The 24,991-nt window shown below is 40.3% G+C and overlaps 1 protein-coding gene across 1 annotated transcript in view; it reads right to left on the bottom strand.

Annotated features, from left to right (window-relative positions):
* LOC147881825 (Transducin/WD40 repeat-like superfamily protein) overlaps nucleotides 1-10,731 on the bottom strand; it is a 76,996-nt gene extending 66,265 nt beyond the window's left edge. Inside the window, exons 1-8 of the mRNA XM_087401671.1 lie at nucleotides 10,523-10,731; nucleotides 10,342-10,397; nucleotides 9,942-10,181; nucleotides 9,347-9,464; nucleotides 9,157-9,256; nucleotides 7,550-7,734; nucleotides 7,138-7,191; nucleotides 3,286-3,373 (exon numbers count right to left, since the gene is read on the bottom strand). Coding sequence (XP_087257797.1) covers nucleotides 3,286-3,373; nucleotides 7,138-7,191; nucleotides 7,550-7,734; nucleotides 9,157-9,256; nucleotides 9,347-9,464; nucleotides 9,942-10,181; nucleotides 10,342-10,397; nucleotides 10,523-10,580 — 899 coding nt within the window. The 5' untranslated portion in view covers nucleotides 10,581-10,731. The remainder of the gene's footprint in view (nucleotides 1-3,285; nucleotides 3,374-7,137; nucleotides 7,192-7,549; nucleotides 7,735-9,156; nucleotides 9,257-9,346; nucleotides 9,465-9,941; nucleotides 10,182-10,341; nucleotides 10,398-10,522) is intronic.
* Nucleotides 10,732-24,991: the final 14,260 nt, after the last annotated feature.

The following is a 24,991-nucleotide window of genomic DNA, read 5'->3' as shown; positions in this document are numbered from 1 at the left end:
CCACCTCTGTTCCAGGCTGTTTCCAGCCCTTGGAGGTCTGTTCAAGGTCCATACGGCTCCCTGTAACCCCTCCGTACAGATCCTGCAGACTGCCGTACAGTTGCTGACATCGTAGCACCCATCAGCGCCTTGTTTCCAGCCTGCTTCTCCTGCGCAATCAAGCTCCAGCCAACTTCTGACAGACACATGGCATATCCCTACCAAATCTGTCCACCATGGTGGCTCCAACTTGCCAGATATGCTTCTGGACTTACTGCCTGCCCACACGGCAGCCCCCTTCTTTCTGGTTTTGTTGTGAGCATACTGCCCACATGGCAGTCAAGGTCCTGCCCATGTGGCAGCCATGTTATCCTATGGTTCACCCCTGCCCCCCAATGCACATCTTGGCCAACCCTATTCCAACACCTCCTCTCACCGAAACATCTTGGCCCAATGCCAAAAAATGCTCAAGTAGCTCCCATGTCGCAGACCTCCGGATCTACAGTGTCAATGTCGTTTCTTGGCTTTTCATCTACTGGCTCCTACTCCAGTAAGTCTGGCTCCACATAAGCACACCACCCTGGTACACAGGTCCGTCTTTGGTGGCACCAGATGGTACCACCTCCTTTAATCACGTACGCACCTTTGAACTCGGGCAGTCCAGGTACCAGCATCCTCCAACTGTCCCCCTCATGATGGGTGAACAGCCTAAAGTCCTCCAGGCACCATGCTCTCAGCGTCTATTTCAACCCATTCTCCATTTGGCAAGGTCTACAACCAAATAACATATTCGAGAAATCAATCCCAAGTACAAATCCAAATTACCTGGACAATCAGCATCCATGTGTAGTCACGTGATGCCCCCCTAGTCACAGCATCCATCTGACTCTGAGTCCACAAATCCTGTCAAAGAATCCTCCCCTATGTCAGCAATACCAGCCAAGCACCTAGATGGCTGCAAGCACTCAATGTTGTCCTTCACCTTCACAAAGGTTTCTGATCATCTCTCATGTTAGACATCCTCACCATAACACCAGGTCTGTATACTTTACCTCAGCAGCATCTAGGGATGTCACCAAGAAAAGCTCCACCACATTAAACTTTGACTCCTCAGACTCTAAACTAGTCCCCTTCTTCTTCTCATCAGCCTTCTTCTTTCTACAATCCTTCCTAGCTCATCACAATAGAAGCACTTCTTTTCTTTCTTCCTCTTCTTCTTGTTTTCTTCACCTGAAGAGTTACCCTTGCCTTTTCTCTTGTCCCAAGCTATAAGCAATTTATCATCGGTTCCGTCGTATTTCTTCTCCAAAGCTTCTTGCTGCAAGAGCAATGGTACCAGCTCCTTGAATGTCACTTGTGCCACCCTGTGCCCTGCAATCATCGTAGTCACAAAACTATTGTAGCTCCTCGGAAGCATACCTGGCAATAGCCTAGCCATCCCGGTTGAACTCGTTGTTGCCACCAACTAATCCCGCACCACCTTCATCTTGGTGATGTGTTCCTGTACTAAATTCCCCTCATCCATGCTCACGCCGTAGATCTCCATCCCAAGGTCCAGAATCCTCGCTTCGTTGTTGAGCTCATACATGTCCTTTAAAGTGGTCCAAGCCTCGAAGGAAGTGTCAGCCACCTATATGTGAGGAAGCATTGCATATGCCGTAGTACCCACAATGATAGCCAAGGCCTCTGCATTATGGGTTTGCCAGGATCTCACTAACACAGGATCTGCCAATAGAGTCACTACCGTTGCAGTCCTTGTTGTTGGAGTTTCGTGGCCTGAGGTATTAACTCTCTACCCATTGCAATCTCCCAAGACTCCCTCAACACTAAGTGGCTTCGTACCTTCATCTTCCACAATGGATAACTGGTCCCGCCCAACTTGTCTGTCTCCCCGAAGTCGGGAATAGTGTATCAGGGCCCTGACAGTGAACTGATGAAAGATAAAGTGCCGTACACGTCTGAACCTAAGCCTGCCTCCTTCTCGCAAGGGTACAATCCTTCAGACATCGAAGTAGATTCCCCCGAGCATCAGCAAGTATGAGAGGAGTTGGCAACATAGGTTTCAGATGGTATCATTCCACATTGGATCACATCTACACCCTCCAAGCTCTCATACAACAGGCCACACACTGAAAAGAGAAGGTATACATGGTTTTGCAGAGTTCTAGAAGACCCTTGATTTGGTCCCACGGGCTCCCCATGTCACAAATCAAGACACTCAGTATTGCAGATGATGTCATTTTGGCAATAATGGCTTTGAACACACACTAAGTGGCCATCATAAGATACAGGACCTTGAGCCCATGCTTCATAGTCGCCACATCAACAAGAGGATGTCTACACGAAGACCAACAAATAGGCACCCATTTTGAGACACTATACTTGCCGTGTCACAACATCAAGCTGCCTCAAGGTGTCCACGCATCCATTCCATCGAGCGAAGCAAAGAATAATAGTGATAAATCTCAGACATGCCACACACACACAGACACCAAAGTTCTTCATCGGGCCCCAGCCATCACGGCCACATGCAACTTAGATTGATAATGGCTCAAAAGGCATGGAGTTTGGTTGCATAAACAATACATGATGTGGGGCCCACACCCTTGGCTCATTCCATGCATCTCGGACGTACTTACAGCCTTTTCTCTAGCTTACGTTACATATATAGGAAGTATGCTAGACACCTCTAGTTACCCTATATAGGGGTGTATCGAACATGACCTTATTGCCACCCTCTGAGGCAATCCAAAGCATTGAGCAAGAGCTACATGACTATACAAAAAATTTTGAGTGCAAAGATGAACTTCCTTCCTTACACTAAGAGCACATGGCATCATTTGGAACACCGTTCTCCTAGATTATTACTTGCAAGTCTAAATGCATTGCAAGGTCGAGTTGAGGAATTTCTTGCTTTTGCTGCATACTTTTAATCCTACAACTAAGAGCATTACCCTTTTGTTTATCTTACATGACTATACAAAAAATTTTGAGTGCAAAGATGAACTTCCTTCCTTACACTAAGAGCACATGGCATCATTTGGAACACCGTTCTCCTAGATTATTACTTGCAAGTCTAAATGCATTGCAAGGTCGAGTTGAGGAATTTCTTGCTTTTGCTGCATACTTTTAATCCTACAACTAAGAGCATTACCCTTTTGTTTATCTTAGAAGAGACTTTCTTTCTCCAACATCTTGGTGCAAAAGAATAACCCTTTACCACAAGATAACAACAATGTAGTAGCATTCACACACTGGAACCTAACCCAACATGGGAAAAACTCTCAAAATAAGGAACATACTCACAGCTTAGCAGACAAAAGATAATCGCCCTTTGATGACCACTGCAGTAAACAAACAGCTCCAAATCCTCTCCTTAAAGGTGTCCCGGAACCTGTGAAGCCAACATTTTCTCTCAAACGTATACATTCCTAAACTTTCAACATAAGAATTCATCTTTCATAAAATGTACACTGCAGAATTTTGCTCCAACTTCCATTTTGAAAGTTGACAACAAGATCACACTGAAAATCTTCACACAACCTCAAACAATCATATCCATCAAAAGCCTTGCAAAAGCCAGATGCAAGATAACACAGAAATAACAACCATATCTATGGGATTTCCAAGCCATAAAGAAATCTCTTTTTTGAAAGCAAAACAAGCAAACAGAATGACCACTAGGGCCTGCCCAGGCATGACTCTCCTACTCACGTGTGTTATATCATGCCTTGGTAAAAAGAAGCAAAAAAGAAAAGTACTGACAACTAGTTTGAATTTTTTTCACGAGAGATGAACTTCCACTCATTACAACAAATAAGAACTGTGAGCTTAGGTAGCAGGCAAATATTATTACAAATGGACCATGGTAGGCCACAAGATTAAATCTCAAAGCAAATGCAAAGATCTTCACAAACAAGAGCTCATCCCAAAGATGTCAAAATGTGCACATTTGTTGGAAATCACCACAGATGCTGCCACATGGCAGCCAAAGGAGCGCTGAGTATGGGGGTCCCACTCCCCTGCCTCCTAGGCACGCATGCCCTCCCCAAGTCCAAAAAGAGCCAGCAGGACGAGGCATCAGCTCCGAGCATTCATTTGCACGCATATTATATTCAAGGTCCATTCACTAACACACTTGCTTAGGGGATTTCTAATCCTCCATTTCCACGTGTTAGTTGTGCATTAAGGGCCTCCAATTACGATTAACCATATATATTCCTTGGGCACCACATGTTAGTTGTGCATTTAAGGGCCTCCAATTACCGATTAACCATATATATTCCTTGGGCACCATAAGGGGGTTTGGACCACACGTAGGCCTATACTTCCAACACCCCCCAATGGTCCAAACACCACAGGGCACATTAAATCGACTCCCCCAAAGGTAACCCAACCACTGGCTTCAAGAGCCGCCAACAATCAATGCGACCATTAAAGGGCTGCCAGAAACTGCAATTATATCAGAGGAACTGCCACTGAAGTCCACACAGCAACTGCAGTCAGAGCACCCGCAGGCAGCCACCTACCGCTGGTGCGCAAATGTCTGCCCAGATCACAAGCGGTAGGCTGCTTGCCACCTCCGCACACAATAGTCGCAATTCAGTCCAGAGCACGCGTACGTGGGTCAACACTTCCCACGTGCATGCGCAGTTGCTTTCAATGCTAGGTCGAGTAGCCACCGCGCCGCCACGAAGTTGCAGTCTTCGGCACAAGTAAACTGCCGCGCGCAACCATACCGTCCGCAGGCCCGCAGCCTGCTCTAATGCCATGTTGGAAATCACCAAAAATGCTGCCACATGGCAGCCAAAGGAGCACTGACTACGGGGGGTCCCACTCCCCCGTCTCTTAGCCACGTATGCCCTCCCCAAGTTCAAATAGAGACGGTAGGACATTGGAGAGGGGCGTCGTTATCATATTATATTCAAGGTCCATTCACTAACACACGTGCTTATGGGATTTGGCACCACAAGGGGTTTGGACCACAGAGGCGTATACTTCCAACGACATTCAGAGAGAGGTGGCACGTCGATCAAAAGATCAAGTGATTCTAAAACATTATCATATGAAATAATGAAACTAAAGACAATATGCACAGTGTGTTCATGCTCCAAACAACGCTAGCCTTGCACTTGAGTGATTTTTTTTACTTTGGGATTCTTAGCTGTGTAATCACTAAGTGGAGCAAGATATCATACACTTCAACAATGGCACCGTCAAATGGATGTATACAAATGATGATAGCAATTTGAGTCGATTATTGGTCTAGTCCCAGCTCAATAACTCTTGTATATCCACGATCCTACAACATTTGCTATGTCAAATCTATATGGCAAGCCCGACTCATGCGTGGCTCAAAGAAACACTTCTGTTCGAGCAGCTGCTATGGGGTTCCCTCGTAAAGGAGAAAGTCATAATCGCAGCAACATGTTTGTAGAGATATCATCAGGTCAACTCTCACCAACAAGACACAATGAAGCAGGCTGCAAAGTAGCCAGCTTTTCCTAATTTGGTCAGTGCCTCATGGATAGCTTTTGTATCCTTTTCAATAAGGTTCTTTTTTCTTTTTCTTTTTTGTTTGGGGGAGGGAGAGGAAGCGAGGGAGGGGGCAAAGGTGGCCGCCTCTATCCCTATCGCCAAAATGAATGGACATTTCTACCCTTTGATGAGGCGAAGCAAGGGTCCCACCAACTTCAAATCCATCCTAGAAAAGGCAATAAGAACCCTCCATGGTAGACATGAGATGTGAAAATCCAGTTCTCCTTAGTGACCTTCTAAAGGTCACAAGCACCCATTCTCCTTGCTCTCGTCTTGTGATTACCCCCAGCATTGACATCTATAGTCCATAAGAAGATACCCAAGGCCTTTGGGCGTCTCTCCTCTGCTGAAAGTATCACTCGAATCTGGTAACGACTGCTCTTGAATCAGCAATGAGAGCAGCTTCCCGCTGATCCACACATTTGGGCCACACCAAAAATTATAATAATAATGGCTCTACTGCCCACACCAAAAACCACCCATCCCTGATATAGATCCAGACTCTTCTCCCATTAGCAAATTATGCCAGTATGAACAAACACGATGCTGAACTCTTTTGCATCACATAACAGTGACTAGAATGCTATATACCTAGATGAATCCAGGAAAATTCCAAACTCATCCTCTAAAAACACAAGATAGTCTCACGATAGTCACTCATAAGATTGAAAACCATAAACTCCATCATGCATAGCAGGGACTAGCTACTATGACATCCCCATTGATGTCATCAGCCCCCAACAGTGGGTGTAGACCATAGTATAAAAATATGCTCTCACACGTACAAATCCACACACCCACACATACTTGAGCATCCTTTTATACTAAGTCTTCGTACTGAGTTTCTGTCAGCACATCGGAGGTGAAGGGCAGACTCAGCCATGACGAAGGCTAGCACGAAAGGAGAAGGCTAATCAAAAAGTAGTCCAAAATCTCTTCATACAAGCTACAACTGCTTGTGAAGTCTAAACAATTTCATTTTAGTCTCTCCCAAAAAGTAGTGACTAGAATGCTATCCCTTAAAAATAGAGCTCCTTGCAACAAACTGCAAGGACGTACAAAAGATCTACAGACTTTTCCCACTCTTACAGTAAGAGTGACTAGAATGCTAGCCCTAAAAAATAGAGGTCTGCTTGCCACAAACTGCAAGGAGGTACAAAAGATCTACCGACTTAACCCACTCTTACTATAAGCAGGATGCAGTAGTCCAATAGCTTGCGTAATGAAATTCTCATAATGAAATATCAGACTGGAGTGCTAGTCTTCATGATTGAATACCAAATACGAGGCATTCACTTTCTTTCTTTTTCAAAGAAAAGTAGTATCTTTTGAAACATGAAAACAATACAAACAGTCATGAGTCCATGAGGTGTTGAGAGAAAGCTACCCTACAGCCTACTCTGTGGTATTCTAGCTCAATGCCTATAGCATACCCTGGAAACAGTTGCCAACAACTAGTGTGGTTGACTATACAACCAATGGATTCCTCAATCATGAATATCTAAAAAATGCATACAGGCCTAGTTAGTAGTATGTCTTGCAAAGATGCCACTTGTCACCAAACAAAATATAACTGTAAGCTGTAAATCATGAAGCAATTGCAAAGATCAGAGAGTATACCTTGAGCTACATCCCAAATCATAAACCCCGAGTCATACCATGATGCTGATGCTAGTAGTGTACCACTCATTAAGGATTTCAGCACTTAGGAATGATGAGCTGTGACGCTTCATTTTTCTATCAAGCTTACACAACCAGAGCTAGGAAAAAAAACTACGAGAAGAACTTCATCCCAATCGTCGGAATATCCCTAACAAAACTACAACCATGGTCTACAACAAACAACAGTTTGGAAGCACATGAACAACGCAAAAAGCATCATAAACAATTATCATACCTAAATTTTATTAAAAAAACAACCACATGCTATAGACAAAGAGCTCTCCAAATATGCACTTATTAATAATTAAGGCTTGCACAAGCCCTAGTCCTATTGATAATTTTCAATATCAGCATAATGTTGTGCATGAAGGATATCTCCCTGATGGAATCCATGTCAAAGAAGTTATAGAATGATGGCCAGGACTTTGAAGGAAATCCACCAACGCCCAGCGAGCTCCTGTGCTGCCAGTAGGTGTCCCAAGAAATGAGGCAATTCCTGACCTGACCGGTGCCAAGCTTCCAGGGTAAGATGCGGTCCATATGCAAACTCCTCCTCTGTCAAACGAACGACAAGATAAGTCTATATTAACGACAGCCCACCTTTAAGCCAACCTTTAGCCTCATAAATCAGTGTTTACTTCATCTTAACCACCTGACATAGAGATAGAGCAAACCCATGAAAAACTTAACCACCTGACACTAAATCTTAACCACCTGACATAGAGATAGAGCAAACCCAAGTAAACTAATAGATCCACCTTATTATTGACATATACAATTCTATCACCTCTTTATCAATGTGCCAATGACATTGGTAAGGTAACACAGCATTTTAACATTTCAATAATTGAGGACGGTTTCTGCATCAAACCTGCAGCACATCCTCATCGAAGTACGGATTTTCACAACCACTATCACCCTGCCATCTGACTGCTTTACCATTGCCATTTTCAATTTTCGCTTTGATGAGCAGCCAAAAAGGTTAAGCACTTACTAAGCAGCAGCTTTAAGCGCACTATCATTAGATAACATTTTTGGGCTTCCTCCCAATGAGTAAATGCTTTTGACAACAAACAGGCATGTATGCTTTTGCTTTAGCTTGGAATTTTTAGATACTGCAAAACGCACAGCAGTTAGGCAAGCTTAAAACAACCAAGAGTCTTCATCTTCAAGCCAGGAGTTCTCCAAAAGGACTCCAATAGTGGACTCGTCCGCAACATGATTCTAAGAAGCAACAGTCAGAAAAGGGGAAGTTTGATGGATATTTCATCCCTCAAGAGCAGCAACACTACTAGAATCACAAATGCTTCAATAATCATGACAAAGGCTGTGCTAAAAACAACTACATTTTCAGTCCCAGCCGCTACACATGACATACAAAATGTTCTAGATTGGAGCCCTTCAGGCCTTGAGGTCTCCAAGATGTAGATTTTTTGGGTTCTTACCACTGTTTATTCACAGCATGTGCCGTAGAGCCAGTTTCTTTCATATTCTCCATGTGCTTCTACTTAGTCATGTGTTCAACAATGAGAGAAGATAGAAGCATAGCTCAGCTGCTTGTTACAGAGGTCAAACGCAATGTTTTAATTAGGTGGAGGATAGGATGAAAGAAGAGGGTCAAATGCGTCACTGCCTTTAAATGTAGCATTTAATAGTCACACAGGTTTAAAACTATACCTGTTTTCTTCTATAAATGGTAAGAGTAGAATACACTGACCATGAGAAATAGAGAGCACATCACCCTTTACTCTTGTTCCATTAAGAAAAACGCTACAAAAGAAGAGGATCGAATGGGTCACTGCCTTTAAGTGTAGCATCTGACATTTACACAGGTACCGGTTTCCTTCTATAAGTGGTAAAGTAAAATACACTTATAATGAAAAACAGAGTACTCACCCTTTACTCTTGTTCCATCAAGACCTCATTAAAAGAGATACAATTAGGCATGACATTTAAAATTATAAAACACTATCACACCTGCAAGCGACAGAAAGAGTCATTCCTGCATTTGGCCTCCACGCGACAGCTGCTACCGCCCTCTGAGAATCACTAGATAAGGCCACAGGATCTCTTGCGTCTGTAGATAAAATGCCGCAACAAATTGTTTGAAGGAGACTCTAGTAGGCTTCAATAAGAAGCAGCATATCCTCAAATCGTGGTACACTACCTGTTTCTTCGAAATCATATACAACTACTTGATCAGCTCCAGATAGAAATGCGAGTGATTGTTTGTGTTTATGCCAACTAACACCCTGAAATAGTTCCACCTTTCTGAGCACCTCCAACTGCCATACAAGTCCATAATTTCTATTCAATTAGAGTCCCATGCCCCTGGATGAATGCCTCTTTTTAACTACACAAGAATCCACCACAAACTCCACGCATAGCAATCACGTGTACGAAATCATACTTGTTCGTGGAGCCGTAATTTGTAGCTCATGCCTTACACGAGATATGTCAAGTAATGCTCGTTCATAAAGAAAGCGTTGTTCATAGGTGATGCCATACATATTAAAATATTTTTTACTTATAAAGCGACTAACATAGCAAGTTTCTCTCACTTCTCTGAAGATACTGGCCACTTGAAAAGAAACTAAGCGCACTGCCCAGGAAGTTTGGAGATTATAAAACTTCTTCATGAGAAAAGCGCAGAAAATATTCTACAAGAGAGCAGAAACTTAATGCTGCATCGTTAAGAAGGTCGTGATTCAAGGACATAAGTACAGTTGACACACACACACACACACACTGCACAATCTTACATTACAGCTCGTCTGAAACCGAGATATAATTCGTCGGATTGTGTTAAGTTGTTTGATGAAAGATGCCTTGAGTCCACCGTCTTCGTTAGCTTCAGTTCTGCCGTTCGTACTGGGGATACCGTTGGCAGCTAAAACCGCACCTTGATTAGCATCGTCATCTTCCGCTTCCGACTCCAAGGTACTAGAACCTCTGACAATGCTTTGGTGAGGGCGATAAGCAATGCTGGGATAACGACGACCCTACATCATGGAAGGGGAAAAAAATGATTCATAGCGAACTCGTAGAATAGAGGGAACGTGAATTCGTAGAGACTGCATAACACGAAATGCAAGGAATCCGAAGAGTATGTTTGAGATCAAACGCTTTATTTTCACAGACGAAAGGCCTCGATTGCAGTACCAAGATTCTGCTGTAGGCATTGTGAGCTTCGGCGTCCCCGTTCTGAGGAGCAATCACTGTGAAACAAGGGATCAAAGGCCAGAAAAGGAAGCGATGAGAGAGGGGAAGGGAAGAGAACAAAAAATGCAAGAAATGGGAGGCGATGCCAAATGCAAAAAATGGAGGAGGGAGAGGGAGGTACAGAAGTCGCGATTGAGCTCACAGACTGTGAGCTCTCCGATGGCTGGAACACTCGGCATCTTCGATGATGATGATGATGATTGATGATGATGATGATGATAATGATGATGATGATGAGGATGCTGCTGCTGCTTCTGCTTCTTCTGCTGCTGCTTCTGCTTCTGCTGCTGCTTCTGCTGCTGCTGCTGCTTCTTCTTCTTCTTCTTCTTCTTCGTCCTGTTCTTGTTGAGCAAAAAGCCATCGGCCACTATGTTTGAAATTTCACATTTTCAAGATGTAGCGAATATTCCAGATGTTGCCAACGTGCCTCGAGTATGGGGTCTGGTGCCACTTGGAAAAACACACGTGGGCTCCAGCACACCGGCACACGTGACATGTCTCTTTCCAGTCGGACACCTGTGTAGCAGAGCTTATGTTGGTAGGCAGCGGCAGCGGCACGACATCATGACATGTCTAGGGAGCATTTTCCTACAAAGGAAAATGGCGAGTGGCATCATTCTGCTAGCAAAGGAAAATGAGACTAAGGGCATTTACCGTGCGTCAAGGTCCATGGGTGCTAGACCCAAGATTGGAAAACGACCTTGAATGTGATCGGCACGTCATTTTTTTGCTGCCACATCACCTTTTCTTCGTTCTTCCAAGCTTGATGGTGACGGGACAGGGTGTGAAAATTGACAGCCACTCATCCCATGCTCAGATGGAACTTCTCCAAAGAAAAGCGCTTGATTGAACGGCTGGGTTTTTGTTCCGGACCTTGACAAATGGAGAGATTATGTGGGCATACTTGGTACTTAGGCTGGGTTCACACCACCCGCTTGCCCATGGAGGAGGAAATAGAATTGGAGGATGGCCATCAAGTGTGGTGGTTCACACCACCGATCAGCAGGCTGCTAATTTATTTCAGCAACGTGTGATTGGGGTAGTGCTTGGAGGAGATGGAATGGGCCATAATTGGCCATGGAGTGGGCGGTCTTCATGGGCAGGGACACAAATATTTGTGTCAATGTCCGAGCCCATCCCTCCTATTGGGCCAACTAGGACAGTAGCCCTTCACATCACCCTTTGGAGGATGGCCTACGGGTGGTGTGAACCCAACCTAAAGTGCCACCTCACCAACTCAAAGGCATGGGAATACATTTCACTGGTGACCCTTCACTTGTCCTATTTGGATAGTACCAAGGCCGGTAGAAAAAGTGCATGCAAACTCCAGCATAGGTGCATGCGACATGTCTCTTCCTTGTGGGGACATGTCGCTTAATGTACCTGTGGAAAAGGGATGTGGCAACAACAACGGAGCTTTTGCTGTGGCAAAGTCTTTCTCTATGAATGCGGAGTTTTACGTTTCAAATCCTCGCAGACATAACAGATCATGACATATTGCGATTTTGGGACATGTGCAATGTGGACATTCTTGGTACCTAGTTTTTTCTTCAGGCCTCGTAGCCCCACATCTCCAATAGCTTGAGGCAAAATCCAACATGATAGGGGGACCCATATGCACTAAAGACAAATGTAAGCTCACTAGATTTATCCTCAGGCGCTCAAAAGTGCCATGAGGTCCAATGCCAAAATCACTAACATGTCGCAACCATCAAGGTCCGTGGTCAAATGGAAGAAAATCTTGACGATTCGATTCTTTTCCAAAAGATCGCATCCGCAAGGCTACACTTCTACGTGAACCGCCTGAAGGTCATTGTTGACGCAAAAATATGTAAGGAAGGGTGACCTATTGAAAATCAAAATTGACCTCATCAAAGGCCCGTAGTTGAAAATTCCAAAAGGAAAAAGACTCGAGGCTGCCACCTCTCACCTTTTTTGGGGAGGGAATTAGGCCTTTCACTCATATCTTTACTCTCCCCATACACCTAGACATAGTCGAATGCACCCTTGTCATCCATTCTCCTCAAGATCACCCACTGCTCATGATCTCTCCAAAAAAACTCTCCTTTGCCCCTCTCTCTTATACCATCCCACAAACCATCTGAATTTTCTTAACAACCACCACTAGCCAGTATGTTCCTCCTATGAATTTTCTTAGCAACTACCACTGGCTAGTATGTTCTCTCTTATACCATCCCATAGCCCATCTGAATTTTCTTAGCAACCTATGAATTTCCAAACACTGGTCCTCGTCTCGCAACTTTGGGCCCTGACTAGTCTCTTGTCAAATGTTCCCCAACCACATTAATGCCACAATATCACATACATGGTTCTTTTGAAGGTTTAGGGAAGCCCATCTAAAATTTCCTAGCAATTACCATTGGCCAGTATTTTCCACACTCATATTCTCAAGTGCTATGAGCTAATTGCCCATTTCAAAATATCCACACGACAAACAATCTCACCCCCACTCCCCATAGAGTTTCTTGACTGTCCTTTTCTTGCATCATAAGATTTGTTCGGTTGTTATTCTCGTTGCCTTCTCATCAAAGGATCTTACTCATCGACTCGGCTAATGCTTTTGTGAATTCACGTGTGACAAGGCAACAAAGGCCTTTTGATCTCTATGAAACCTAAGCGCAATGGGTGAGTAAATGATCTTCCTCCTAAAAAGCCAATCTTCAATGTTTCCTATTGGCCATCATCTTCTCTCATCTTGATTGGTAGGTTATGCCAGTTGTTGTCCATGGCCAATGAAGATCACAGGCTATACAAATTATTAAAGGCCCAATGGCAAATGAAAATCACAAGCTAAGAGGGAAGGACCAAGAAGTCTTCTATGCGGCCCACTCTACACCTCTTGGGCCTTTTGTAAATATGGCCATAGAGGATCATAGGCTGATTGGGAAGGAGACCAAACACTATTTAGAACCATCCAAATTATTATCCTATGGTTCTATTTGAAATTTATTGAGATATTTCGACTAATTTTCCGTAGGGTAAGCACATGGACTAAGACTAAGCTTCTGTCTCATGTTAGTTTTCGACATATATAAATGCCACAAATAAATTGTTGGGAGTGCCACACATAAATAGTGGAGAGTGCAATGCCCCACCATCATTAGAATTTGTTTAGCCATTCAAAGCCCTTTAGTAGTGACGCCATATTACAAATTAGACATCAAATTTTTCATAAGGTAAGGTTTTACCATGGCTTAACAAGTTTAGTCGACATGAAACTTAACACGAAGGAAGATCAATGGATCTTTCATGACTAACACCCTAGGAGTGAATTCTCACTCTTATTAAGATGATATAATATTGAAAGTATGTTTAAAACTCCCTAAACCATTAATGTTTTCATAGCGTAAGGTTTTAGGATGGCTTAACCAAGCTTAGTCAACTTGAAACTTTGCATGGAGGATCGACATAGACACCCTTGGAGTGAATTCCCACTTTTATTCATATATAACTTTTAATGTGTTTTAAAAAATCCCAACTATGGAAAAAGAAAATCAAAATAACCAACAATATGGCCCTAGACAAAAACATTAAAATAAACACTTTGGGGGGGAAATTTCCAATAGTTATACCAACACTATCGAAAAATTTTCAATGCTTATTTCAATGATAGTTCCCTAATCAAGTAACTTAAAGTATGTGGCATCAAGATCAATGGATCTTTCATGACTAACACCCTAGGAGTGAATTCTCACTCTAATTAAGATGATATAATATTGAAAGTATGTTTAAAACACCCTAAACCATTAACGTTTTCATAGCGTAAGGTTTTAGGATGGCTTAACCAAGCTTAGTCAACTTGAAACTTTGCATGGAGGATCGGCATAGACACCCTTGGACTGAATTCCCACTTTTATTAATATATAACTTTTAATGTGCTTTAAAAAATCCCAACTATGGAAAAAAAATTCAAAATAACCAACAATATGACCCTAGACAAAAACATTAAAATAAACACTTTGGGGGGGAAATTTCCAATAGTTATACCAACACTATCGAAAAAATTTCAATGCTTATTTCAATGATAGTTCCCTAATCAAGTAACTTAAAGTTTGTGGCATCGTGGCGCCTTGTTTATTCATCCACTTTCTATGTTTTGGGCAAAGAAATTGCCTGTTGTGCATTCTCTCGAGTCTCCCTAAACATCCTATTCATCCTAAGCATACTCGAGCTAAGTGAGGAGAATCAAGTGTAGACTCCTTCACCAATTTTCAAGAGGTAAGTTTGGCCCATTCTTTCTCCCTTTGTTTCTCCCCTCATCTTTTCCCCCCCTTTCTTCCCCATCACCTTTCCTCCTCCTTTCTCCCCTCCTTTCTCCACCGTTTCCTCTTCCTTTTTCCTCCCCTTCTTTCCTCGTCCTTTCTCCTTATTGTCCTTCTTTCCTCCTCCTTTCTCCCCTGAGAAGATATGAAGAGGGAAGAGGAGAAGAGTGGAGATGAGGAGAGAGGGCACAGCTAGAGAGCACACCACAAATGACTAACTATACACTAGATTTAGTTGAAAATGTAAAATATATACAAACCCATTTAGGGTTAGGGTTAGAGCATCTAACCCTTTCCTTTATAGCACTCTATTGGGTTAGTGCTATGCACATATGATCACATGATGTTGAGTGTGAACTCTCAACACCTTCCCTCAAGATCAACATCATGAAGTAGGCCTTCCCTCAAGATGATGATTCTGGGGAATCATCGAAGGAATGAGCATTACATTCCATCACACCCCTTTAATGGGAATGTCCTTCCTCTCCATCAAACCAAGAGCTAGTCGATGTTTCTTGAAAAGCTCTTTACCGAGTGGTTTGGTAAAGATGTCTGCAACATTCTCTTTGCTATCACAATGCTGCAGTGTGATGTCACCAAGTAACATTCTTTCTCTGATGAAGTGCTCTTTGACATTAATGTGCTTTGTCCTGGTGTGATATACTGGATTCTTGGTTAATGCTTGAGCCGATTGATTATCACAGTATATTGTTGTTGGCTTTGACTCATCAAAGTAATCTATTTCTGACAATAGTCTTCTGAGCCATGTAGCCTCACATGCACTTGTAGTGAGTGCCCTATATTCTGCTTCAGTTGAAGACAAAGAAAAAGTTGGTTGTTTGTTTGACAACCATGATATCGCACCTTGACCAAGAAAAAATGTATATCCCTATGTCAATCTCGTGGTCTCATGATCTCTAGCATAGTCACTATCATAGTATCCATGCAACCATGGATGACTTCCTGTGTATTCTATCCCAAACTGTCTCGCACCTCTGATGTATCTCAAGACTCTTTTGGCTGCATTCCAGTCATACTGTTTTGGATTTTCCATAAACTGTGCTAGTGAACTTACTGCATAACAAATATATGGCCGTGTGATAGTCAGATATATATAAGAGATCCGATGAGCTGCCTATAGTATGTCATTGACTGTAGGCTTTTCTGAATCTTTAGTAAGTTTCAAACTCTGTTCCATGGGAGTGGCTGCAATCTTGCAATCTGCCATATGAAACTTCTTTAGGAGACTGTCAACGTACTTGAGCTGACTCATGAATGTGCTATCTAAATCTCTCCAGAACTCAATTCCAAGACAATAGTGCATAAGTCCAATATCTCTCATGTCGGACTTTGCAGATAAGTCTTGTTTTAGCTTTCTAATGAAGCTATCCTTGCTTCCTGTCACAATCAGATCATCTACGTACAAAAGTGCAATAGTAATGTCTTCCCCTTAAACTTTGTAGTAGAAAGTATGATCTACATTGGACGTGATGTACCCCAGATCAGCAAAATACTTGTCGATTCTATTGTACCAACTTCTGGGTGCTTGCTCTGATACCATGACAAAATATGAAGAGGGGAGAGAAGAGTGGAGATGAGGAGAGAGGGCACAGCTAGAGAGCACACCACAAATGACTAACTATACACTAGATTTAGTCGAAAATGTAGAATATATACAAACCCATTTAGGGTTAGGGTTAGAACATCTAACCCTTTCCTTTATAGCACTCTATTGGGTTAGTGCTATGAACATATGATCACATGATGGTGCTATGCACATATGATCACATGATGTTGAGCGTGAACTCTCAACATCCCCCTTTCTTCTCTATCCCTTTTCCTCCTCCTTTCTCCCTGCTTTTCTGAATGAATATGAGGCCTTGTTCTTAGTAAAAGTGATCTAGCAAAACAATTCCTTCTTCCACCTATGTCAGATGTGGTGGTAGCAGATGTCATTGTGCTTTGACTACCTGTGATCTTTTGGGTTCTTTGTTGCTAAGGCAATGACACTTTTATTACCAAGAAAGATCACGGTAGCATCATCTTGGCCTAAACCAACATCCTCCAAGAGCCTTTAAAGACAAATTGTTTCACATGCACATCAAGCAAGAGATATGTACTTAGCCTTTGCTAAAGGTAGTGCCATTGCTAGTAGTTGCTTGACCAATACTATAAGAATTTAGTGTTCATGCATATCTTGAAATAGACTTGTGGATGAGTCCAAAAGCCTGATCTGCAAATTAGAACCCCTCAAGTTGTGGTTCTGCATATGGCCTCCCTTTCAAACATGCTAGCCTTTAGTTGGTTGTCATGATAAGGCATTTGAAAATTGACTTCATTCCCTTCCAATCATGGACGTAAAATTTTTCCATAAACTACCTGACAAGTCCTACTACATAGGAAAATATCAAGTTTTATTGATGTCATTGAATAAGGTGAGCTTAACGACTACTTTTTGTCAATATAATGTAGGATTTGAAAATGGAGAGCTTTCCAACTTTTACATATGTTGCTTAGTCTGAATAGGTTTATTCAAAGGTAAGGCATCCATGATTATGAATTGCTTCAACATAGAGTCAATGTACATTGTACACCTTCCCTCAAGATCAACATCATGAATTTGCCCCCCAAAAAAAAGAAAAAAAGATCAACATCATGAAGTTGGTCATTGCTTAAGATCAACATTATGAAGTTGGCCATTACTCAAGATGACAATTCTAGGATTTGAAGAATAATTAGTCATTACTTTTACTCCCCCTTGATGGGGAATATGTTTCTCTAAGTCAAAATAAGAGCTTATTTGACTTTCTCTAGACGTTCTTTTGCAAGAAGTTTGATAAAGGTGCATGTAACATTATCTTTATTGTCACAATGCAACAATGTGATGCCACTAAGTAGCACTTTACTTTGATGAAATGCTCTTTGACATCAGTACGATTTGTCTTGGAATGTTATATGTGATTTTTTACAAGTGCTTGAGTTGATTAAGTAGAGATTAAGTATCACCGTATATTGTTGGCTGGTCTTTGTCTCATGAAAATCAATACTCTTGAGAACCATAAAGCTTCACATGCTCCCATTGCAAGAGCTCTACATTATTCTTTTGTTAATAACAAAGAAACAATTGGCTGCTTGTTAAATAACCATTGCTCCTTGAGCAAAGGAAAAGGGATTAATTCGGGTTGATCTTCTTGTATTCTAATCTATAGTCACTATCATAGTAACCATACAACCTGCCTTCCTTTGTATTCAATTCCAAATAATTAGTGCCTTTAATGTGTCTCAAGTCTCTTTTGATTGCTTGGCTTTGACATAAACAGTGCCAATGAACTGACAATGTAACAGATGTCTAGCCTGAAGATTGTTAGATATATTAGATTGTCTTGGCTTTGACATAAATTGTGCCATATAGCATATATATAGCCTTGTGATTGTTAGATAAATCAAATATCTAATAAGTTGTCTATACTGTCTTTCATTCACAAAACTGGCATTTCTTCATTCTTTGTTAACTTCATATTTTGTTCCATTAGAGCTATTACAATCATGCAACCTTGTATGTAGAACTTTTTATTGTCAACATATTTCTATTGACTCATAAATGTGCTTTCTATATCTCCAAAATTCTATGGCTAGATAGTAGTGCATGAGCCCAAGATCTTTCATGTCAAATTTTATAAATAAATATTTCTTTAGATTTATGATGAACTCTTTATTGCCCAATCTACATACAAAAATTCAATGGTGATGACTTCCCCTTAAAATTGGTACTACATGTATGATCTACATTGGATTTCCTAGACCCAAAACCAATAAATATTTGCCAATTTTGCTATACTAACTTTTGGGTGCTTGTTTCAAGCTATTTAATCTTTTTCTTTATTTTGTAGATTTTATAGTCTTTTTGTTTTTCAACATACCCTTATGATTGATGCATGTATACAAGAGGTATACCACATCATCTACGTATTCATTTAGGAATGCATTTTTTACTTAAAGTTGGTATAGATGCCACCTGTTATTTGGTGCATGTATACAAGAGGTGTACCACATCATCTAGGTATTCATTTAGGAATCCATTTTTTACTTCAAGTTGGTATAGATACCACCTGATATTGGTTGCTAGTGTTAACCACAAATCTTATCGAATCCATTTTTGCTATTGGAGAAGAAGTGTATTCATAGTCTTCTCTATAATTATGTGCAAATCCTTTTGCAAGTAATCTGTCTTTGTGTCATTTCTTTGGTTTCATCTAAAGTAAACTTCACCTTATAAATCCATTCATTTGCAATGGCTTTCTTTCTTAGTGGCAAGTTGCATTAACTACCATGTATTGATTTTGTATAATGCATCCATTTATGCCATCAACCATTCTTGCCTTTGAATTGCATTTAGGAATCCATTTTTTACTTCAAGTCTATATAGATACCACTTGATATTGGTTTTGCTAATGTCACCACAAATCTTATGGGATCCATTTTTGCTATTGGAGGAATAAGTCTATTCATAGTCTTCTCTATAATTTCATGCAAATACTTTTGCAAGTAATCTGTCTTTGTGTCATTTAATTGGTTTCATCTAAATTGTACTATACCTTATAAATCCATTTGTTGCAATGGCTTTCTTTCCTAGTGGCAAGTCACATTAACTACCACGTATTGATTTTGTATAATGCATCCATTCAAACTATGAACCATTCTTGCCTTTGAACAATATATTAACTCTTCTATTTGCATGACTATTGTTGTCAATGCATAATTGGTGATTGCTACTTGAATAGATTTACCTTTTTGAATATATGTCAATCTTGAGGTTTCTTTCTTTTTATTGTCAACATTATAGGTTCTTGTAGTTTCTAAGGTTCTTTGTCTTTCTCTTATTGCTTTGTAGTATTTGACTCTATATATTTTGCGATTGTTGACGTAATTATATTTGATAGTTTTAACTTTGAATCTTCACCAAGCACTACATCCATTGAGATAATAGTTTCCCTATGGATTTGATGATATAATTTGTATGCTTTACCGTCCTCACTATACCAACCCTTATGCACTTTCTTGATTTGAAGTTAAGTTTCATTTGGTGATCATCATGTATATGTGCACATGCTATGCAACCAAAAATTATGAGAGGACCGGTCTTTGGATTATCTTGTAAAGTATCCATAGGGTGAACTAGTTTAGTTTTGGTAGCCTATTCAACAAATTGTTAGCAGTTCCTATTGATTTTCCCAATGTTGATCTGATAAACTTTTTAAATTAACATAGCTCTAACACATGCAACCAGTATTTTTTTTTCCCCACAATCGCCTTTTGTTGAGGTCTATTTGAACATGTGAATTGTCTTCTTATTCTATAAAATATATACTCACCTCCTTTGTTACCTTGATTTTTCTACCTATTTTATTTTCAACAATTGTAACCCAAAATTCTTTAAATCTATTAAAGACTTTGACTTTTCTTTAATAAAGTAGAAGTAGTAGTATCTTATATATTCATTTATAAAAGTCAAGTAGTATAATATTCTATTGATGCTTTTGTTCTATGTATAATCCCGTACATAAGAGTGCATCGAGTCAAGAGCAAGGTTTGCTATAGTTGAGATTCTACAAAAGTTGGTTCTAGCTTGTTTACCAAGGCAACATGTTCACATACGTTTCCAAGAAATTGAGTCTTGGAATATGAATTTCCATATTAGGATTTTAAAGCTATTTCGTGCTTTTGAATTCACATGTCCATATCTTTTGTGCCATTATTCTGAGGTTGGCATTGGTTGATATTATGCTATCATTGCATGCAGATTAAGTACTGAAGCTATCATCTTGAATAATTTGCCTTATTTCATTGCTTCCCAACAAGTTGAAATCCTTTGGATCTAACTCTAATAGTTTATTAATCTCCATCAAACATTATTTATAATTCTTCTCCATCATCTATCCAATCATCACTAGATTTTTTATGATAGTTGGGACATAAAGTATGCTGTTCCTTTCTTATTTGAATAATCATTCATGGGTACTTGCCCTTTCCTTCAATAGGATTTGGTGCATTATCTCAGTAGTGTAAATTGCATTCTTTTCCCCCTCCAAATAATTCATTTTTGTAACCATTATTTTTTACCTTTTATGTGAGATGAGGACGCTCCACTATCAATATACCACAGATTCAATTTTGTTCTTCTACATTGTTGGCATGATAATTGCGCTCACTTGCAGTGCTTGATTGTTGATCTAATTATTCCATGCTTTCAAATTACATAATATACATGTTTTCTTGATAGTTTGACCATAGGAATCATTTTTAAAATTTGAGTAGTGATTGTGATTTGACTTTATCCATTATAGTTCTCCTTTCTCTAAAATTTCATTTGTCTATGTTGTTCTATCCTCCTTGATCACATTGTTTGTGCTTGCAATCTCTTTCATAATGTCCAAATATATTTCTTGATTGATGTACTCTTCGTTGAAAGTTTCCTTTGTTAGAAGAATTACCTTGATTGTGATAATTACCACTTGAATGCTAATGTTGATTATTGCCTTGATTTCTATTTCGTTGTTGATAATTTGATTGTTGATGTCGATGATCAAGCCCACCACCTCTATATGATGATTTGCCTCTTCTCATACGTCTACTTAAGGCTGTAAAGGCTTGGTCACCCTTTCCTCGCTTGAATTGCCTACATTCTTAGTTTTTGGGCTTTAGGCCTTCAAGTGTTGTACATACCTACTTTTAAATTGCTATCCTTTATAGCAGGTTCTCATAACCTTTTCCAAGTCCATTGGGGATGACTTGGACTTGTTCTCTAGATTTGATTATTTTACTTGTTGTTGTGAGTTAAGTGTTGGGATCTCTAATTCTGAACACATATGCATGTCTAATCTCACCGCTTTGTCTGAGTCTTTATTTGATTTCATTCCTAATTATTAGGATTCTTGATGCATTATGCGATTCACATAGGGATGTCCCAGGATACTTTTGATGTTTTGACTATGTTTAATTATCCAAGAATTACTTCTTGTAAATTTTGTTTGATCTAGTGATATCCATGCTTATTCTTTTTATCCAAATATTGTTGTGCTTGTGAGATGGTAGGAACAACTTGTGCATTACTTTACACTACCATCAACATGTTCCCATATGCCCTAAATAATTAGAACCACAAAGAAGGATGATGGATGTAAAGTCATTGCGTGAATGGAGCATGATCAATAGATAATGTTCACTTGTAAAAAGCTTGATCTTAAAATTGACCCTAACTAGGGATAAGTCTAGCCTGTGCTAACTAAAATCAAGATTAACTCAAACCAAACTTGGATGATGGCATGTCACATGGGTGACAATACTTTTTTATGGATTTGGAACATTGAGAAATTCACATACATTTGGAGATGCAGAAACTCACACAAAAGAAAAACTCCAAGGAATTCAAGGATACTTGCACGGTTTGGATTGTGACGCAATTTGAAATTTTTATTGGATTAAAAGCTCTCAAGATATTGCAAGATACTAGCAACCCTTTAGATTTTGATTATGGCTAAGGATTTGGAAAAAGATCCTTGCATAGATTTGACATAAGCACTCTCAAGGATTAGATAGATGAGGGGAGGCATCACCAAGATGTTATTAGCTAGATAAAATTAAAAGGAATCTAGAACTTGCAAAAGAAAAATGACAAAGATATCTAACATAAATGATAACCTAAAAAATGGCATTGAAACTCACAAATTTAGGGTTAAAAGCCTTTTGCAAGAATGCAATCAATTAGATGCTCTTGGAAATACCCATGGGATTTACATAATGAAAATTGAGTTGAAATTTCTCAAAGGGTAGAAACTTACAAATGAAATGCTCTAGCCAGTGATGAGACACTATGAGAACTTGAGTGTCTATATATACACACTATGAAAAATACAAACTTCTCAAGATCTTGTCGTGGGTGATTTTATAGCCAAAGTAGAGCCTTTGAAATCTCAAACAAAAATACACTAAGTATGCCATATTGTCAATAATGCAACTTGATTATTACAAAACAATGGAAGTTGCCTTAGGTTAGTTTTCAATTGCCAGCTTATGTAGAATCAAACTATGCTAATTAGATCAGAGCCATATTGACCAGTCATGGCCCTTTTGAGAATGTTAAGAGCTCCATAAATGTTCAAAACAATCTTCTAATTGAGATTTAAGCTCTATTCAAGGTATTGGATAGCACTTGGGCTTCCAATATTGCAATTCTAACAAATCCTTAACTCTTGAATTTCTTTTCCTCACCTTTCAAATCAAAGCAACTAGATGGCACTTGGGCTTCCAAAATAGCAAGTCATGGCCCTTTTGAAAATGTTAAGAGCTCCATAAACGTTCAAAACAATATTCTAATTAAGATTTAAGCTCTAGTCAAGGAATTGGATAGCACTTGGGTTTTTGATATCGCAATTCTAACAAATCCTTGACTCTTGAATTTCTTTTCCTTGCCTTTCAAATCAAAGCAATTGGTTGGGCTTCCAAAATAGTTGATTTTCTTTTACTTGCCTTCTAAATCAAAGCTATTGATCATGTGGGTGGATATTTATTGTGTCTACAACTACCAGCCTCATGCCTTTATGGTTGTCATACGTATAGCCTTTATTTCCTTTATAAAGAACATGCTCTACATTATGTGTTGGTGATAAAATATTGTCAAGGAATATCAATTTTGGTTAGAAGTAAGGAAAAAACATAAGATGACAACTGCAATGGCTGTTGTGCTACCCAAAATAGCGAATAGCTTATGCAAAGCTCTACAAGCTTAGAGAAATAGGTTCATGGCAAAGCATCTTAAACCCATGCTATGAACACCTATGGTCCGAAACACGATGGAAGAGTCTTGACAGGACTATCTATGAATGGTCATTGATGATATAAAGACATTGAGTTATTTTAGAAGCTCTATTATTCCATAGATAAGGACTTTACAACTTTCATAAGGCTTCTTTTCCTCAAGTCTCTCAATAAAACCTCTCATGGACTTCAAATGACAAAATAAATAATAGAGAAACTATAGAACTATGTAGCAAGAGCTAGCGAGCTCTAAATCATGAGCTGCACATCCCCTATTCATGAGGGTGATGACATTTAGGCTAGAAAAGCACACCTTACATTTTTTCAAAGGAAGCCTATGGTGCACAAAATCATGAGCATTCCCTCTCCCATGTATTGTTATGCATGTTGAGGTAACAGTGTAACACCTTTGAGTTGTAGTTATGTTTTATTTTATATGGTTGACACTAGGTAAGTGTTTTCATTTGGCACCAAGAGATCTGTACCATTTGTTGGACTATTGGTTTCTTTACTTGAAGCTCGAGGAAAGTTCCATTGAGAGATCTCTGCCTTTGTTCTAGCACCCATTGCTAAGTGGACCCTCTACTTGAGAGGAGCCCGTACCTAGTTTGTAGCTATAGGTAACTAGCCCGTAGCTAGCTTGTAAGTATGCGTGAGTCTAAGGGCCATTGAGCATCCTGGTGGCAACGTCAATGTTAAAATAGCCTTTTGGGAACAAAATCCACCCTATATTGGAATGATTTTCGCTTGGATGCTGATGCTCATGCCACTACCCTTGTGGATGATTATTTGAGGAGACCAACATTAACATGGTGAGCGGCATTGAGAATGAGAAGCACAATGGCCCTTGGAAGGAGCTCTGATACCAATGTAGAAAAGGGGGATAGGGACAAATTTGGAGAAAGGGGATAGAGGAGCAAAAGGGAGAGGGAGATAAGGGGGGAAGAGGAGGAGCAAGAGTGAGAGAGAGAGAGAGAGAGAGAGAGAGAGAGAGAGAGAGAGTAGGGAAGAGAGAGAGGGTGAGAGAGTAGGGAGCAGGTAGCAAGAAGGAGAAGGAAGAGTAGATATGATTAGATGTCACATCAAAAAGTACATAGTAGGGGGTGGATGGGGACTTATGTAGTCCCTCCACATTTTCCACCTAAAGGGCCTCAAAAGGACCTCTAACTTGGCTACGGGGTGGGGGGGGCAAGAAATGTTGGCATGTGGGCAGAGTAGTGGTTAGGGGGGGCAGGCAGTAGAGTGGAGATGTGAGGCACTCTCACACCTTTGAGTAATGGTTATGTTGTATTTATTTTGCTGGTCCACAGCTACACTAGGTAAATGTTTTTGTGCTTCTATGGTTGGCACTAAGAGATGTCTCTCCCTTTGTACTAGCATTTGTTGGACTACTGGTTGCTTGAAAGATCTTTATGTTTGTTCTAGCACCTGTTGCTAACTGGAACCTCTATTTGAGAAGAGCCGCTACAGGTAACTAGTCGGTAACTAGCTAT

Source organism: Dipteris shenzhenensis, chromosome 30 (genome assembly GCF_047967505.1).
Source record: "Dipteris shenzhenensis isolate YYH24624 ecotype China chromosome 30, Dip_SZ_1.0, whole genome shotgun sequence".
Lineage (NCBI taxonomy): Eukaryota > Viridiplantae > Streptophyta > Polypodiopsida > Gleicheniales > Dipteridaceae > Dipteris > Dipteris shenzhenensis.
The sequence above is the reverse complement of the archived record's forward strand: the minus strand, read 5'-3'. Positions and strand labels throughout refer to the sequence as shown.